Genomic DNA, 19916 nt, shown 5'->3' with positions numbered 1-19916 from the left:
CCTTTCAGGGCTGCCTCTGCATCTGAGTCAGCGATTCAGCAAATTGTCTATTTACGATGGGTTAGTGGAGCGTTTTGCCAGCTGACTGACCTACTTTACAGTGGGGCACTTTGACAAAATACGAAATCAAAGAGACTGCAAAGGAAAAGTTAATCAAAATTTCAGCAATGTTAAAACACAGCATTGAGAGCGCTTGCTAAAATTCACATTGAATTATGTGCGTTGAACAAGATTATGGAAACACAATTGTGTTGCAAATGAAAAATGGATCAAATCTCAGCATTTTGCGATACGTATAAAATAATACAAACTCTCAATTGGATTTGAAATATAGGCAAGAAAATGGAAAATTTTATAGAAAACTTTTCATTATAATTTTTAAAATAATAAAAATACCTTTTGACTTTACTACTTATTTTTTATAGATGATTTTATAGTTATAATAAAAGATTGTTTATGATAATTTTAAAAATAATACAAATTATTTGTGACTACCCTACATTTTTATAATGACTCTTTCACTTACCATACAATGGGGTTAAAATTGCTTAAAACATATTTGCAAAAAAGTTTCATTGAACTTAAGTTGCAACTAGTTCACGAGCTTGATATGGCTTTTAATTGCCTTCAAGTTGAGTGCCAACGAGTGTGGCGCAAAAAAATTCATCAACAATAAAAGCAACCAAAAAAAAAGGAAAAGGAAAAACAAAAACTAATCAACGTCATTATTAAGTCTGTGTGGATCGTTGTTACGCATTACCAGCCACGCCCACTCGCAGGTGTTGGGAGGGGGGCTCCTCCTTTGGCCGTATTTGTATATCAAGTGAAAGCTATTCACTTAATTTCCACTTTTTGCCGTTGTTTGTTATTTTTAGCCAAAACTCTAGTGTTGCACATTTTTCACATGATTGTGTTAATCAGTTTTTACCTTTTTTTTTTTGTGATACTTATTCTCACTCTACACTCAACTTAGTTCCCGAACTGAACCCTAGACTATGGAAGTGGGGGATAATGCAAATTTGGCTGTCAGCGCGACTTTTGACCGCTCTTTTTGCATAATCTATCTAATACTATATACTGCATATAGTATATGGTCATGGTTGTCATGGGGGCGTTGTTTTTAGAGCTGAACTAAAACTAAACGAAAGTTGATTAGTTACTGTTCCATGATGATGGTTTTTAGCTTGTCTCTTTTTATTATTAATAATATTGTTTGGGGGCAAGTCAACTCTGGCGACTGTGGGCGGTCAGTTGTCTCTGCCTTTATCGTTGTACTCTGCATTTATGTCATTTTTCGAAAACTGTGTGACCAAAAGGCGCTAAACGGCTGCGGTCGTCATAAATTGTTATGATGGTTGCTGGGTACAAAATACCAAGAGCAAAAACAATTTTAGGCTTTCACTTGCAAAAAATAAAAATAAAAAATTGCGTGTGAAAAGATCGTGTGGCATGCGGGTAACAGACAGAGAGAGGGAGAGAGCAAAACTGCTCTCAGTTCTTTCAGCAGCCTTAGCAGACAAGTGTAAATGTGTGAAAAAGTAGAGAAGCGCTTTTTGTAGACATTTCTGATGCGCGCCCTCTGTAGAAATTTCTGCTACGCTTTGTTCTCGCATGCCGAGAGGCAAAGCTTCCGCTCACACATGCAGCTTGCAATGCATTGCAAGCGTTAAGCTAACAGAAAGCTAACAGTGAATTAATTGCGTGTCTGACTGTAAGTGTGTTTGCCTGCCAGCTTGACGCACCTATCCACAAAGAAACTGTAATTATTAGCTTTCGAATGCTGCAAATGATTTTCATTGAAAATGTGCCAAACGAATCACATAATTGTCATCAAACAGCGTGAGCAGCACACCACAATCGAAGTAGCAGTCACAGTCGCAGTCGCAGTCGGCGTCGATCAAAGCAGAACAACGCACAATAAACGAAACCACAACAACAACAACAGCAGTTGAAGCCATCAACTGCAGAAACTGACACAACGCGAGACAACATGAGAGAATGAGAGAGTGAGGTGGCGAAATGAGTGCGAATACCGAAGTTAAAAAAAAAACCAACACAAAAATTATTTATGCTGTTGTGTAAGCTCTGTGATTTGACTTTGCTTGTCTGTGTGTTCACACGTCGCTTCGCGTCGCGTCGTGCTGTGCAAGTGAAGAAGTTCTAATTAAATATACAGTGACGTCACAAGACGTTGGTCGATAATGAAAATGCAAGTAAAAGTTGTATATTTTTTCTATTAATAGCTGCACGTATTGAGTGGTAAATACAATTTGAGTTTATTATCGTTCCTATTTAGGTAATTTTCGTATTTTATGGTCATAAATTGAAACATATTTAAAAGCCAATACAAAACCGAATCTAAGCTGATAAATTTATTGGTTTAGCTAATTTCAAAACCTTAGAGTGTTGAAAAACTTCTAAAACGTGCACAAAATTAACAGTGCTGTAAAACACGCTCTGTTAACTGCAACTTACGTGCATTTGAAGTGCATTTTATTTTAAAATATATTTGTATGTGTGCACATAAATAAGTACGTGTCATAAATTTGTTGTTCATGTTGTGTGTCATAAATCACACAATAAACTCGTATATATTTCAGTGCCATGTGAAATTGCTAGTTAATTAATTAGTTAATTTTGTGCACAATTGTTTGCATAAGTACTAAAGAAGCACTCATCGCTCATAGCGTCAGTATTGTGTGTTTGTCTGTTAATAAGGCAGCGAAGCGATTTCTCACAGAAACAATTAATTAAATTAATTAATATCAATTCAAAATACAACAAAAATGAATTTAATATGTGCAAAGGACTGTGTAAATAGAGTACAATAACCGCAGCATAAATCAATATTGTTGATTGTGATTTTGCTTTAATTATGTACTTGCTTCCTTTTATATTTGTATGTACAAATATTTTTTATGCTTCCACATTTTGCATTTTCCGCTCTGCAAATGTTTATTTAATTTTATGGCACAAACAAAAGTTTGTCTTTTTCGTCAAATTGAATAGCCAATTAAATTGGCACTTGCGAATGATGAAAACTGTTTACCGATTGATTGACCGACTGACTGAATGAGAACTTTGAATAACAAAACAAACGTTGCGTGACATTTCTGCAAATGAGATTTAAATTTAATGCAAGACTCCGTTCGAGTGTTAATAAATGCATGCAATTAATGCACAAATAACAGCAATTATTAAAAAAAAAAATCATTATTTAAAGCTATTTCCTGAACAAAAGGTGCGAGACAAGAATAATTAATAAGAGCGTAAATAACAAACATTTTTGGTAAATTAAAAAAAAAACCATTTAAGGTGGCTCTAATTTAATTTCGATTCTGCACATTTGAGTAATTTGAACATGTGCTATGAATGTTCAACAGAGCAAACTTAACAAATTCCCACACCCCGACAGACGAAAAACAACAATCAACACCTTTTTAAATACCAATTAGTCCATAACAAGTGTGTGCTCAGTATATCATTAGTTTACATCTAATGTGGTCGCAATTGCAACACTTTTGGGTCTGCCACAAGTTGCACAATAAGCGGACGCAGCGAGGCAGCAACACAGCCGCGAAACAACGCAGCAAAACGCTCCCCTGGTTCGGGCCTGGCCTAAACACCTTAGCTAATGGCCCGGCCAACAACTAATGAGCGGGCAGTCAGCGAACTGAGAGCTGCGAACTCTTTAAAAGGCAAACCAGAACTTAACCAAAAACTGAATCAAAGAGCCAAAAAAAAAAAAAAACATCGAGACAACAAAGAAGTTTGTGTTTCGTTTTCGTTTTTGTTTTTGTTTTTTTGGGGAAGTCAAGGAGAATGGGGGCTACTTGAAATACTTGAGGTGGCGTTTCAATATGAGACTTGGAGGTTTTTCTTTTGGCTTTGGCGCGCATTGTTGTTGTCTCCGCACATAGTTTTGGTAACACCAAGCACCAAAAAAACAAACAGTTTTTTTTTTATTTGAAAAACTGGCCCCAAAGCTGCTCAGTAGCTGAACAATTTCAGATTGCTGCACAAAATGAAATATGACTGCCGAGCAGAACAATTGAAAAAAGACTCCAAAAACCAAAGCAAATAAAATAAAAATGCGAGTTGGCTTTAAATTATTTTAAACTGGAGCACGTTGAGAGAATTCTGATTGGACACCAGCTGCAACAGCCTCGGCAGCCGCAGCCGCTGCCACAGCAGCTGACCATGAAATGCGTTTTTATATTATGTTTTTTTCTCACTCCTCAAGTCAGAGAAAAAAAAAGCAAGCAAAACGTTTCACTTTTGCCCGATGCCAAAGTTGGCATCTGAAGCAGTCGAGAAAACCGAAAGTTAACAACTGCTGTTCAATCGAGAATTGAGTTCACGCCAAGTGCAATTAGAATCCGTTTCGAGTCCGATTCAATAAATGCAGTGCGCAGATTCCAATGCGTTTTATTATGACCGGTTTTTTAATAAGTTGTTTAATACAACTGCATCGCACTTTCGCAAAGAAATCTTAATATTTTAATGTTGGTTCTTGATTGAAAATGTGCTACATAAAAAAAAAGAAGGAAAATGTTTTGAGTTTCCTTCTAATTTTAGGCACTTTCTTCCATTTCTTTAAATCTTTAATTTCATTGATGGAGAAAGAAATTATAATTTGATTCTTTCTTCAATTTACTGTTATTTTTCAACTTACCGCTTGGGATACGGTATGCGCCTGTACTTGAAGGCATTTTCCACATCACGCAATTTCATTTTGTAGGATCGATCGGTGTTTACAGACATCAAAAAGAACCACTCACAAAACACTGAATGACACTTGGATCTTTTCTATGAACTTTGACAGCTTTTCTAATTCTCTTTTACAGTTATTCGAGAATGCTGTAAGCTTTTGCCCGGCACTGCAACGATTGAGTGACTGAGAGGAGAGGAGGAAGCACGTGTGAAGCGCACAACGTTCGCGGCACAACTGAATGTTCCTGCGAGTGCTTGGCCGCCTTTTTGGCCAAGTCCAAAGCAAAACGATCAACGATCAACGCTCAACGCTCAGCTCCGAGACGAAGTCAGAGACTCGCGTTTGCTTTGTGGCTTTTGCCGTTGTCGTAGCCGTTGTTGTTGTTGTTGTTGGCGACGGCGACGGCGTCTGCGCCAAGCGCTAGTTACGTTTACCGTTTGTTGTTGTTTTTCCAGCAGCTGCTTTTACCTTTTTCTTTTGCGCTCTCATTCGATTGGAACCAACTCTTTGGCCGGTCTCTTGTCTTTCTCTCCCTCTTACTCACTCTCTTTCTCTCTTGTGTGTTGACCGTGACTAATAGTGTGGATGCCACTGTACACCGTTTGATGTCTTTCTTCGTTCGGTAGTTCTTTGTTTTTATCACTATGTTTTACTGCCTGTTGGCATCAAATTCCACTTTCTGCTCTTATTTGGGTCGCTAATATTTAAACAAATTGTCAACGTAGCATAAGACACAAAACCAAAATAAAACACAACTGCACAAATACTGGCCAGATACTATTCTTACCGTCCCGTCAACCAAACAATTGATGTGTGAGTGAAATGTTGTTTGAGCAACTGTTCGTACTATTCCCAAAAAAATATTCCTTTATTTATCAGCTTCTCTTCGTCGTTTTTCGAATTAAGTACCACAACTTCAGCATCATCATTAATAATCAAATCGCTGCTTACATAAGCTATTTCGAGTTCTTTTGTTATCCATCTTTCTTTTGAGAGACCATCAAAGAACAGGTTTGCATCAATCTCGACCCGATCCAAAGTCTAAACTTGACCTTTCCGGCTTTGTGTCTCGATTTATTAGCAATATTCGTTGGCTTCAAATCTTGCTTTCATATTCCCGTATTCATCTAATCCAATTCGTATAAAATTTGCTAGATTCGACTCTCAAAATTCTGAGGAAATTAATTATGTTTACATTTATAGCCCCGCGCTTGCCGCTGATGAAGCTCATTGACCTTACAACGATTAAAGACACTTCTGGAACGGTGAGTGCTAGAAATATTTGTATTCCATAAAGAGAACATATGTTTTTAAATATTATTACATCATTAATAAATATGAAAATAAAAGCAAGTCAATAAGTTTATCAGGATTATAAAAACTTCTAGAACGGTGAGTGGCAGAAATATTTGTATTTCATAAAGAGAAAATTGGTTTAATATTATTATTAAATATTAATATTCAAATATTTATTTGAAGAAATTGTAAATTGAATAGTTTATTATAAAAATTAAAGAAAATTAACTATTAAAGATGCTTTTCGAATGGTAATAGCTAAAGATATTTGTAATTCATGAAGAGAAGATTGGCTTCTAATCATTATAAGTTCCTTTGAAGTATTTATATTTGAAGAAATAGTTAATAAAATTTAAAATTAAGAAAAGATAATTCGTCAGCCTACATATATGTATCGTTTAAAGATAGCTTTGGAATGTTGATAGTTAGAAATATTTGTATTTCATAAAGATAAGTTTTTTCTCCAATCAATATTATATAACAATTTTGAGTGATTACAACAAATTTAAAGAATATTAATACCTAAGACCATTAAAAACAGCTCTGGAAACATTTATATTTCATTAATAGAACTACATTTCATGTAGATTATAATTTCAAAGAAGTAGTAGGCAAATGGAAAACTTTTCCTATCGTGTGTAAGAGAAGTAAACTAAAAAATTATAATAATAGGTGTAACTTGCAAATAAAACAAATTGTCTTTTCTCACTTTTTAATTGAATAAATACGACATTTAATCCGCTCTCGGATAAGCCTCACTTTTCCAGCTACTTGAACAGCTTTTTATTTGTAATTCTATGATTGCTTTCACTTAACACTTCCCACTCACCAGCAAGTACACAGACTTTCTCACCTCACTGTGCAGCACTTGGACTTGGACTGGCGTCTGACGGCTGTTGGCCCAAAGTAATGCGTTTACACATTTTCCGCATACATACATGTTTCTCGTGGTTTTCAGTTTTCAGTGATTTTTTTTCTTGCTTTGTATTTTATTGTTTAGTCGGGCAGCAAAAAATTGAATGTTTATACTTTTTTGCAACAAGCTGAAAATTCATGTAAATTTCTCGATAAAAAATCCAAAATTGCCGCGGTCAACAAAAACATACTTAAAACTGAATAAACATAAAAAAACCAAAAGGGTTTAAAAAGAGAAATAATAACAATTGGCAGCTGTTAATATATGTTAAGCACGGAACAAGAATCAAAGAGTGCGAGATGTGAAGATGTGAATACATTACATAAACATGGCAAAGCCATCAGCTTCAATTGAAAGTGATATGCAATCATAAATCAATAATGTGAAATTGTTAACGAAAAAAAGAGAAAAATAAATATGCGCAAAGTTGTCATCGGATTGCATAGTTCAACAACAGGTATAAATAGAAATATATTTCAATTGTCATATTTTCCACTTAACCGACGACAAACCACAATCACAATGATGATGCTGTTGATGATGATGATGATGTTGATGATGGTTTCGATGACGTTTCTTGAAAAGATCTCTGGAAACTCTGCACACATCTGGATGGCTTGACAGGGCCACACCTTTCGCCCAGCGGAAAACATTGCAACTCAAGTGACCAGTTGTCGCTGTCACACAGTCATTCAGTCAGTCAGTCAGTCAGTCTGTCACTCTGTCAGTTTGTCATGCGGTCACGTGGTCACTTTGTCATTTTATCAGCTGCCATAAGTTTTTACGCGCTCCTTGTTGTTGTTTTTCTTGTTGATGCGACTGCTGCTGATGTTGTTGCTGCTGGTGATGTTGTTTTTGTTCGCCATGTTGCTGTTGTTTCTGGCATAGCAGCAATTGTGCTGAACTGGCAACTCAATTGTAAATTACTTCAATTGGCCCTAGGCGCAAATACAAATACCTATACGAATATTTATGTATGTACGTTTGTATGCGAGCATATTTGTCCAGGTTTGTGAGTTCAACAACAGGCACTTCGTAGGCGGCGAGGGGTGTCATTAGAGTTATCAATAACTAAGTCGAATTGTTTGTCAAATACTTCTAAAAAGTTGTTGCTAAATAATAGTCATAAAAATAAGTTTAACTTAAATTAAAACAGATCCATTCAAATTTATGCTAAAATCAAAAGGTAACGAGTTGAAGAGTACTTAATAAGTATTTTGAGTACTATAAGGATATTTGATAAAACATAATCTTTTAAGTAAATAAAAATTTAGCAAATTTAATTATATGAAGTTCACACAAATGAAACTAACCTTGAGTAATCTTTTCTTATTATAATATCTGTCACTGCTTACTCAATTTTTTATTATTATTCTATTAAGAACGTCAGGAATATAAGTCGAGCTCTTTGTTATGGCTTGTAGATTAGTAGTAGTAGTTATTATGTTTGTGTGTAACAATGTGTAATAAACAATTTCAATTTACATACGTTAATTAGTATTACGTTTGTGGGCTCTAATAAATATAATAAATATGCAAATAAAATATGATTTATTCACCACTATTATTATTAAACTGAGCACTTTTTCACGTAGTAATATGAAAATATATGAAAATACCGTAAAGTAATCTTTTATAATTATAATTTTCAACATTACTCCATCATTTTTTCTTTTTAAGCGAAATCATTAAGATCCCCTCGAATCGAAAGCCTTGGGTAGCACTCGTTAATTAGTATTAGGTTTGCTTATTTTGAACAATATAATTTGGCATAAAAATAAATAAATTAAATGTGAAATTCCATTCTATGAATTCATCTCTGGTCATAAGAAGTAAGGAGTAATTTTAACAACATTTCTAATTAGAATTTCCAGAAATGCTTAATCTACTTTTCTATTTAAGGCAATTGTTCACCTTAGCATTTCATAACAAGCATTTCGTTTGCAGCCTTAGTCTATGTTTTTGGGTTGAACAGGGCGAATTCATAATACTTTCATCCGCTGTGCAGCTCAAAATGGGATTATTGCTGATGCAGGTACTTACTTAATATGGGCATAAATTGAGGGCTCGGGCAACTCTCGCGCTCTCGCCTTCTCGCTGCTCGCTTGCGCCTGGTCACACTGTTAGGCTTATCAACGCCATTTGGCAAAGGGCTGGCCAACAACACACACAACACACAGTCCCGCAGCAGTGTAAAGTGTAGTCAGATGGCGGCAATAAACAGCACCATCGTCGAGCACATAGCCCCGGACAACGCAGCGACAACCACAGCACTAACAACAACAACAACAACAACAGCAGCATCAACAGAGAAGCAAGAGGAAGACACATCGCTGGTCGGTGGTTTATGTGTTATGCGGGTTAAGCTGGTCAGTTGCCAGGGCCAGAATTCGCAGCAGGCCGAATAAAGTTAGCCTGGCAAAAGGGTCCACGCCTCGGGGGCAGTTGGCAGTTGCCTTAACTTTAACACCGTCGACAGGATGGGGGCAATCAGCACCTAAACTCAAGCGCTTGGCTAATAGCAATTGGTAGCTTCAATCCCGAAAATGCAATGAAAGAATACAGTTTTTTGTTATTTTTAAAATTGTTGTTTAAGTTTCTTTTTGTTCTTGTTTTATGTTCTTCGTATTTCATTTTTTTTGTTTTTGTTTTTCAATTGTCTTGTTTTAAATACTCGTTTCAACTATTTGATTCAGTGCGTCATTATTTCAAGTTTTCATATATAATACTCTATATTTATATTAATATATATATATATATAATATATGTATGTATATATTTATAAATATTTCCATTTTGTTTATAATACAAGTGAAACTTACGCCATACACAACTGAAAAGCTTAACTCACGATTCATGAGCAGAATCCAAAATGGAGAAAACAAATTTTCAATTTGACAGTTTCTTTTTAGTGTTTCTTATTTCGTTTTTTGTGTTCATGTTTTTGTGGGTTTTTCATTCTTTAATATGCGCTAACAGTACGCAGTTTGACTATTTACACAGCTGCTGTATTTATTTATTATTTATCAGCGTCACTTGCCGCACATTCCCTTCCTTCTTTCTGTTTTTCTTCACATCTTTTTTTTATAGGTATACATATATTTTCTTTTTATCGAGTGTGTTTTTGAGAGGGGGTCTACAAATAAATTACATGCAATGTTTTATGCGTTGACATAATTCAATTTCATGTACGTTTTATTTATCATTTTGTTTGCTTTTATTTTCTTTTGGGAAATGGAAACTACTTTAAACTGAGTTGGCACAATAATTTTTCATAGTTTGTGGTCGTGTTTTCCGTTTTTTTTTCTGTTTTCTGAGCGAAGGAACTGAACCGAACTGTAAATAATTTGTGACTTTTGATCGTGACTGTGACTGCGACTGTAACTGTGACTGTGACTGTGACCGTGAGAGAAATGCAGTAACTGTTATTTAGGCTACTTATTGAATCTGATCTGTCACATTTCCTATATATGTTGATAAATCTCTTTAAATTTGGCCTATGCACCAATTGCGTATTTAATTGATTTGCTTATCGATTTTCTTATACCCTTGTAGTTAACTATCGAATTTTATAGAAATTCGATTACAGTAAGATCTTTGGCAATCCTACAAGGTTATTTCGAATAACCGAAGACAGTTTTCATTATAGAATCTTTTACTAGTTTGTGTTTTTGGTGTTTGGTTTGTTATATGCAATGATTGCTATTATAAGTAATTTTATTTCTCACAATTATTTGCGACAAAAAAATATTTACTTTCATAAAATTGTACAAAGTGCGCATTTTAGTGGAAAATAAATGCTATGTGAATTGAAACTATAATAAATACATATTTGATTTTCATTTCAATTTCGCCTTTTTACATTATTCTTGAATTAAAAGTTGAATGGATCTTTTCTATGGGGTCTGCTATTGGCGATATATTTAGTTTCAAATTCCATTTATACTTATTAATAATTTCTTTATTTATTTTTAGTGCATTTAAAATAAAGTACATTTGTCTTATATGTTTAAATGGATCTCATCTGTGTCGAAAAGTTGATTGTTTATATATACTAAATATTGATGCATTTATCGGGCTAATCGTATGACTTAGGTTCTAAGTACGGCATACAAATTGGCATAAATTACTCTATAATCATTTATATTAGGTTGTTATTGTGTTTTTTACAAATTGTTTTTTAATTTTAAATGCTATTCTTTAATAATATCATTAGGAATTTGATTTCTTATCAAATTGTTTTTGTTTTTGCAAATTACAAATGAATAACTGAGCAGATCTTAACGTGACAATTGGAAATTGAATTCTTAAAAGTATTGAGTCTTTAAAGTTGAATTGAATTAATTGAATTAAAATATGGAAAATGTATAAACTCATTACAAAAACAATTTCAACACATTTGAAGACATTTAATGGCAGTTTTCTTTGATAATCGGTGATTGTGAACATTGTCGCGGTTGAATTTGTTACTTATTATTAATTGAATTAATAACAATTTATTTGTTTTTCTTTCTTTTGTGTGCTGTATCAAAAAACCTCACGGTGCTGCCATGCCTACATATATACTCTATATACGATGTACGAGTATTTGTTCATATCATATGATAACTGCCTTAGTTGTTGATTAACTCACTGAATGCCTTAGTTACTTAGTTCACACTATAGTTAAACATAGTTCAGTATGTGCATGCCTTTGGATCATCACAACACTGTCGAGATTCTTTTACCTGCCCCATTTGAAATGCCGCTAACAGTTAATTCTTTTTTCTTTTATAATAACTAGACCCTAAGTTCTTAAGCTACATATTATGCCTCAGAAACTTTTGCAATTCATCTTTTTAATCTTCGTTTGCATTTCAATTTCGCTTTCACGTTTGCATTAAATATATTTATACAATTTAATTGTAATTTATGATTTTGTCTGCTAATTGTAACTAATTTTCTTTTGCTGTGTGCTATGTGTGTGCTATACTAAATTTTATATGCCAAGGGCTTTCATTTTAAGTACTGTTATATCATATTAAAGGTACCTAATTTACAATAGTTTTCGCTTTGCTCTTTTCGCCCCCAAACAAGAAGAACTAAGGCGACTTTCATGGAAATTAGAAATTAGAGAGTTGACAAACAATATCAATAAATATATAAATCAGACTTTCAAAGATTAGAAATGCATTGAAAATGTTGTTCATTTATGAGGTGGAAAATATTAATTTTGATATGACAACTTTGCGAAAATTAAAGTATTTTGTTCGATGGAAAATTAAAGTATTTCTTTCCGGATAAATGCTAAAATATTTTGTTATTTTGATTATAGTTATATAGAGGACTCGCTAGGCAGTGATGATTGTTAAATGAAAATGTTAAAAATGAACCCAATTCTATACACACATAATATCTATTCGTATCGATAACTGTATCTGTAAATGTATCTGCATCTGCTTTTGCATTTTTTGTTTTGCCTAGGACTAAACATTCACGGATTCATGGCTTACATTTTTACTGTTGAAGCGCTTAGAAAAGTTACGAACTTACATTTAAGCTATTTAGTTCTCTCTCTGTCTGTCTCCCTGTTTGGCTCATTCGAAATCCTTTCGCATCCTCTTGCGCTCACTCTCTCAACGACAGCATTTAAAATCTCCAAGCCAGATCCTGGACTGGACCAACAATAATCTCCATTTGCTCCATATGCATCTGTTCCCTTTCCCTTTCCCGTTCCCATTCCCCTTCCCCATTCCATTGCAATTTCCCCTCCAGTTCCAGTTGCTGCTCGGGTCAGGCAATGCTGAGGCCCTGCTCCATTTTATCGTAGAAGCCACAGCCGGCGGCAACATATCACACGGTAGTCTCGCGATCCACATGAATGTATTCGACCGGCTGAAGTGGATGTCAGGACGCCGGATCGATGTAGAGCGCCTCCTTCTTGAAGTCCTTCTTCAGTGTGCCAATATTGCAGGCAGCTGGCATATTGCCATTGCCATTGGCACCATTCATGAAGCCGCCGCTCTTCTGTACCACCGACTTTTTTCGCTTGCGCATCAGTCCAAACATGCAGAATATGAGGCAGGCGGTCAAAGCGGCTGCGATGCAACCCAATGCCGCAAAGACGCCGCCGGGCAGCTCGAGCAGTTTACGCGCCGTGCCGCACTCCTCCTCGGACTCATCGAAGCCGCTGGGACAGTTGTGATGACCTGCAAAGGCAGAAAGCAAAGCAGTTGGCCATTGATTGAAAAGAAATCTCTCTCTCTCTCCGTCTTTGCTGGTCAGGTTACACAGGTTCTTTTTGCCTCGACAGTTGCCAAATTGAAAGTGCCTCGGCCTGGCTGTCATTTGAGTGCTCCCTGGTTGGTTGCCCAGTTTGCTGTGTGGATTGCTTCTTGGTTAGTTTGGTTTGTTTGGCTCGCTTGGATGGTTGCTTGGATGGTTAGCTTGTTTAATGCGCTGCCTTTGCGGTTAAGCAGCTCAGTTGCAGACGCGCCTGGCTACCCATAAATAATTGAAGCTAAAAGGCGAGTCCAGTGTCCCATCTCTCTCTCAAGTGGCGGCAGCTGTTGCGGGCTGCCGGTCACACAGATACACAGAGAGAAGCAAAGTTTTGTGGAAGATATTTGTAGGCTGCTTGGCGTCCAACCCGCAGCAGCATCAGCAGCAGCAGAAATAACGGCTGCAACAGCAGCTTTGTGCAGTTGTCAGGAAACTTTGCCTGATTACAAAAACGTGGCAAGCAGCTTGCAATGAAATTAACAGAGAAGCAACCACAAGTGAAATTTTGTGTTGCCTGCTCACAGGCGTCAGAGAGCTGCAAGCAGCTGAAACTGAAGCTCAAGCCGGAGCAACCATCGCCAAATCACGTACACGCAATGCAAACTTTGTGCTCAACGAGGGTTGCCTCTAAAGTTACGTATGAGATTAGAATGAATATCGAAATTATTCATGAAACCGCTTGATATTGCTTTCTAGCATTTCAAATTTATTAGCAGATATATTTGAAATATATTTTAAATAAATTCCAAATATCAATTTAAGTGCTTAAAGGTTTTGTTTAAGAAATACAAAATATCTACAAAGCTAAAAGCTTGTCCGAATCGAAGACCACTTCAACCAATTCACATTGGTTTGAATTAATTCTAAATTGAATACATAAAATATTCAATTTAAAATGCAACTGCTAAAGTATTCCTTAGCCTTTTTATTTTTAATGTGATGCCAAGTCGAATTTAAATATTTAAGTTGTCGGCCAAGGAACTTTCTGTCTGGCAAAGAATTTAGTAAGCAGGCATTCAGGTATTTTGTCTTGTCCACATTTACTTGCAGCTCCTTCTGCCAATTCCTGCTTACGTGGCAGTCGGAGTTGAAGTTAGAGTTGGGTTTGCAGTTGTGTGACAACCCGTGCGTTTTGTATCTTGTATCTGGGAACTTACCATCACACCACAGACTGGCCGCAATGCATGCATCAATTTCAGGACATTTGTACTCGCAGTCCGACTCCTTGGGATAGAAACCAAATTCGTTGAGCGTCTCATTGGCTGCCGAGCTGGTCGCAATGCCTCCGGCGCCGGCAACTCCGGCACTGCCTGTGCCCACCACAGCACCACCGCTGCCCGCACCACCAGCACCACCACCACCACCACTGCTGGGTGGTGTTCCCATGCCAGTGGTTACGCTTGCATTCACATGCAGGTCCAATTGCTGCAGCAGCGCATTCTTCGTGCGATGAATCTCCAGCCATGTGAAGGCAATGTCCCCGGGCTCCTTGAGTATGGGCTCCAGCACCAAGCTCATGGGTCTAAGCCAAAGAGAAGGACAAAGATTGTAAGTTAGTAAGGGTGTGTGTGTCTGCGAGTAAAGTAAAGTTGTAAACATTTTCAGCCTGACCCAGTATCTGCCCTTGTCCCTGGATCTATACCATGCCCTGTGGTTGTCATGCTCCACATAACTTTGAGGCAAGTTTTTTCGGGGATAATGCATAAGGCAATTCGGGTATCTCGCTTTGGCAACCCAGTTGCTCAAGTGCAACTAATTACGCGCAACTTTCAAGATTGCATAGACAAAATAAGTTCTCGTTTATTATGCACTTCGTTTCCCTTCATTCTCGAGAACGAGAACGCTGCTGCAATGATTTCATCATTAATATTATTGTATTTAAGTAGTCTTAATGCTTTCAACTGCGAAATAAAGCCAGCGCAATATTAAGATCGAGTTCAACGAGTCAAGTGGGTAAATGATGGCAAAGGAGCATCGCTCTGAAAGCCAAGTTATACTTTAGACAGGCAGCCATAAAATAGTTTCTGAATGGCGTATATATTTATGCACTTTAAAAATTCATAAGGCAAAGTTCTCATCAAATTTAATATCTTCCTTTAAATACACTCAATTTTATTATTTCCCAAGCGTACTTTAGAAAAAAGCTCTAGGCTTCATGACATATAAATTAAAAATTTGATATTAATGATTCAAAAATGGTTTATGTTTAATCCTAATACTAAAAAGAATGCAAGTCACTCAAAGCCTAAGATTTAATTTGTCTATTGGAGTTATATTTTAAATTTATATTACACAATGACTTTAAATGATTTTGTTTTCTGTAATATTCCACAACATTGATTGAATTTTTAACTATTCGAAATGCCGTCAAATCTATTCAATTCTCAGGTGTAGCATAGCTAAATTCTATTCTGAATATTCCATTGTAGCCTCTGAATTATTTACAAATGTTTATCAGTTTCCAAGGGAAAGTTGAATAAATCATATAATATGCATAGTTGAGGGGAGCTTAGTCCGTTGAGGCATGGGCTCTATTTAAAATATGTATGCGATGATGTGCGAGTTGCTTCAAAAAGCCTCTGAGTGTTAGCTCCTTTTTTTTAGCTGCTTGCACAAAACTAATTGCAATTTAACAGTTGCCCGCGTTTCAAACATTTTTAACAGCTTCAGTTCTAAATATGTGTGTGTGTGTGTGTTGGGTTTTCATGCCGTTCTGTACTCTGATCTCTGTCGAGTTATTTGGAAGCTCTTATGAGCTCTATCAAAAGAAAAAAAAAAGCAGGCTGCTTAAAAATGCAATAACAGGAAATGGCTACAGCGGCAACAAAACACAGGAAATTGAGCGCAAAGAGAGAAAGAAAAAACACACACACATATACATTGAGGCAAACAAACATGGCTGTCAGATACACTCACACACACACACACACACAGAATCATATAAATACAGCAGACAAGACCATGTTGAAAAGCATGCAAAAATTGTCCATTTGAAAAGGAATGGAGATGAACGTAGGAGGAGAAGGACAAAGAGCAGATCCATGTGAGGACTTCTGTTTGTTTGTGTGTGTGTGTATGTTCCGGCAATTTATGTTCAAGGTGCGTGCCATGAAAATGAACTCCGTTTTTGGTCAGTTTTGTGCTGCCGCTCGGAACGTGTTGCCATTAAATTTTATGTGCAAGTGCAGCTCAAATTTGTCGCCAAAAAAGGCAACAATAATAACAACAATAACAAGAAAGCGGCGAAACAACATGGAGAAAGAGAGAGAGAGCAGAAAATAAAACATATAAAACACATACATGTGGCCATGTGGAAACATATTTTTATGACACCCCAAAGGGTAATTGACAGTGTCCAGTGGCTGTCAGACAGGCCAGACACAGCCAACTAATGAGCGTGTCGAGCCTTTTAGATAATTAATCGAGTGCTTTTCAACTCATTCGCTTCACTTCACGCTGCAGCGATATATGTATCATATACATCCACTGCAAAAATGCCACTAAAACATGGGATTAATATTTCAAATGACAATCCAAGCGTTGAGCCATATGATACCACGTGAAGCAATTGCAGTAATGAGCCCTCGAATGGTGTGCATTAAAAGCGCATTATGGCTGCCAATGAGATTCAATTTATTGCTCAAGGCTATAGTCAAGATTTATTTCCGCCAAATTAATTAAAAATGCAAATGAATTGCATAATAAAGCCGAAAATGTGGAAGGAAGGAATTTTTGCAACTTAGCACTTTCGTTTCTATAAAAGCTCATTAAAGCTTTAAATGTAGAAGGCAATCTTAATTAATGGATTTTATTTATGTTATGTAGCTTTCATAAGGAATGTGAACAATGAACGGTAGTATGTTTGCTAGAGATATAAAAGTTCTTCAACACAAATTTCACAGTTTTAATTTAATTATTTAAGACGATAGTTCAAAAGCTTTGGTCTATAAATCTTTTTCAAGGAACATGCGATGCCTTTAAAAGCACATTATCTTTACTTAAAAACAAACTTAAAAATAACCATAAAACACCCAATTGAATCGCTAATCACTTTATAAGGTAAAAACTGTTTAAAATATAAAGTGAATATTATGTTATACATCTTAAAATCTATCTCTTGATATGCTAACGCATCAATATATATCTTAGTTTTCCGCATATTGATATCGTTACAATTTTGTGCACTTACTTGTTCATGAACAATGGTTGGCCGTTGGTCCAGTCCTCAGAGAATATGTGCAGCGACGTTGGCCTCGGGCCACTTTGTGCTGGGCAAACAACACGCATCGGTTTCAGAGGTCGACCCGAGTAGACCATCAGACGATTCTTCGTGTGACAGCGCATGGCATCCTCAGAGGTGGGATCGACGGGCAAATAGGAGCCCCAGGTCTGCACAAAGAGTGAACGTTCCGGGGACTGAGCCTCGACATACCAGGCCAAGCCCTCGCAGCTGGCATCTTGTGTCTTAAGCGGATACTTCAACTCATCCTCGCCACCAGCGCCCTTCAGTTTCAGCTGCTTGCGACAGTCCGGCTGGCGTTTGTACTCATACGAGGCCGAGAAGAAGACATCGGCAAAGTCCTCGGAAATGTTCAGTTTGCTGACGGTAAAGGTCAGCTCCATGACCCGCGAGTGCGAGACAAAGGTCAGCGGGGCATTGCTGTACAAGGCGCTGGAATTATCACAGAAGCAGCCCAATTGTATCTTGACATCCCGGAAGGGCACATCGTACAGACGCAGCTCGGTGATGCGTCCCTCGGGATCCAGTTGATTGCAGCGTGGCCTGCCCGTATGTAGATCCGAGTCTGTGGTACAGGCGGTGCCCTCGCCAAAGGACACATTGTGCAGCACCAGCTTGACACGCTCCGAAGTGCCCGCCTCGAAGCGATACAAGCATGTGATGTTCTTGGCCCCGCCTCGGCCGTAGAGAAACACATTCCTTGGCACCTGAATGTTGCCTTTTCGCTTGCGAAATACACGCGAACACAGCGGCGGCACTGGATCCTCGCCACGCCTACCGGGCCATGCGTCGCCCCCTTGTTCCGTGTCCACAAACTCGTAGTTGAGCGCAAATTGAGCCGGAAAGAGCGCGGTGCCTGTGTGCGTGTGAAATTCCAGTTTCTGCAAATATCGAAAATAGCAAATGACAAAATGAGCTAAAGCAGAGAATACACTGTCAAAAAAACGCTGTTGCATTTTTTAAATTTCTATTAAAATTGCATTTAAACTTAAATATAATAATAATCGTTTGAAAAAAAAGCACAAATTTAAATAAAGTGTTAATTAAATTTTTGCAACTGTTTTATAAATTTAACATAGTTGTCAAGTAAATTTTGTAATTCAATTTTGGTGTTAACATATTAACAGTACGTATGAATTTATTATGTATACGCATATCAAGTATACCCATTTTCACTGATATATAAAATTGTATTTATTTATTTATTTTCTTCCTTGTGATATATACACTTTGAATTAACTATTTTAAAATTTTATCGCAGTGTAACGTCAATTTGGCATCATAATATTTGCAGTTCATATTTGCGACATTCAAAAAGGCTAAGCAAGCTTATTGCGGTCCCCTCTATTTGCTGCGCCCACAGTTAGCGCGGAGATCCTTCAAGCACCCCCAGCTACATAGCCACGCACACAACAGCGTTTGCTCTTTGTGTGTATTTGAGTATAAAAGTCTCTGTGTATGTGTATGTGTGCTTTGGCGAATTTGAATTTTGCCATCAGGCAAAGAAGTCGCCGTGGGCAACTCGACAACTCGGCAGCTTCGTTGGCTTCGTTTGTCGCTTGTCGTTATTTGTGCACGTCTGGCGATGCACTCGAGTGTTTAATTTGATTAATTTTGTCAAGTTTAAAGCAAATACAAATGTGCACTGTGCCAAATTTGTTGGCTTGCGTTGTTGCCAGGCAATTGGGTGCTTGCCACCGACGACACAGCGCCAGGGTTCCCAGAAAAGAAGCGAAACGCAAATTGGGTACTACAAGCGAAACAGGTGCAGTTGAATGCTCAGAAGGTAACAAACAAAATAAAAAAAACGCCCAGAACTTCAACAAATTGTACTTTTTCTGCTGTGTTAAAACAAACATTGAAGTGTTCAAGGCACAGCCTGAAAGTAGACAACAATTTACGTAGCGTTTCACAGAGTTCATTAAAAATGTTGCATACTTTCAAGCTGCGAAATTAATTTCATCTTCTTTGGGTAGCTGTACCTAATATTTGTGTACTACTTAGCAGCCACTTAAGCCAGAGAGATTTCGTCATGCTGTGGAAGCAACAAAGTTATTTAGTGGCTGACAAATGTGCCAATTAATCACACATGTCCTACTAAATGATATTTTATGAGTCCTTGAGTGCACTATAATTGCTGATGTTGAGTGATGAAGCGCACTTTAAATGAATGGCAAGTTTATTCTAAGAACTGTCGTAAATAAACTGCATAAATTGAGATACTAAATTCCTAATAAAAATATATAAAAGAAAGCAAAAAAATAAATATATAGTAAAAAAAAATATTATAGAGTACTCATTCTCTACAGTTACGAATAGACTAAAAAATTTAAAACAATTTCGTAAATTATACATTTTATATTTTCTTTTATAAAATCACATAAATGAGTGTAAGTTTGGTTTAATTTATTCACATTAGTTATCTCTTTATATTCCTCAAAAAATAATTGAATTTCATTTACATTTTTTGTTTTTCAATTACAATAGCG

General features: G+C 36.7%; 2 protein-coding genes across 13 annotated transcripts in view; both read right to left on the bottom strand.

Moving 5' to 3' along the window:
* Window positions 1–5023, bottom strand: part of LOC117569031 (heparan sulfate 2-O-sulfotransferase pipe) — a 41862-nt gene extending 36839 nt beyond the window's left edge. The window contains exon 1 of one of the 6 annotated variants that reach the window (XM_052005336.1): window positions 4676–5023. In XM_052005336.1, coding sequence (XP_051861296.1) covers window positions 4676–4764 — 89 coding nt within the window. In that variant the 5' untranslated portion in view covers window positions 4765–5023. The remainder of the gene's footprint in view (window positions 1–4675) is intronic. The other 5 variants (XM_034250029.2, XM_052005337.1, XM_034250026.2 and 2 more) reach the window with 5 other exon arrangements.
* A 4421-nt stretch (window positions 5024–9444) lies between these two features.
* Window positions 9445–19916, bottom strand: part of LOC117567911 (uncharacterized) — a 75916-nt gene continuing 65444 nt past the window's right edge. For 6 of the 7 annotated variants that reach the window (XM_034248189.2, XM_052005332.1, XM_052005331.1 and 3 more), the window contains 3 exons: window positions 17377–18308; window positions 14345–14709; window positions 9445–13114 (listed from right to left, as the gene is read on the bottom strand). In XM_034248189.2, the coding sequence (XP_034104080.1) occupies window positions 12813–13114; window positions 14345–14709; window positions 17377–18308 (1599 nt within the window). In that variant the 3' untranslated portion in view covers window positions 9445–12812. Of the gene's footprint in view, window positions 13115–13174; window positions 13285–14344; window positions 14710–17376; window positions 18309–19916 lie in introns of those variants that run through there. The other variant, XM_052005330.1, reaches the window with a different exon arrangement.

This window comes from Drosophila albomicans, chromosome 3, assembly GCF_009650485.2.
Source record: "Drosophila albomicans strain 15112-1751.03 chromosome 3, ASM965048v2, whole genome shotgun sequence".
Lineage (NCBI taxonomy): Eukaryota > Metazoa > Arthropoda > Insecta > Diptera > Drosophilidae > Drosophila > Drosophila albomicans.
The sequence above is the reverse complement of the archived record's forward strand: the minus strand, read 5'-3'. Positions and strand labels throughout refer to the sequence as shown.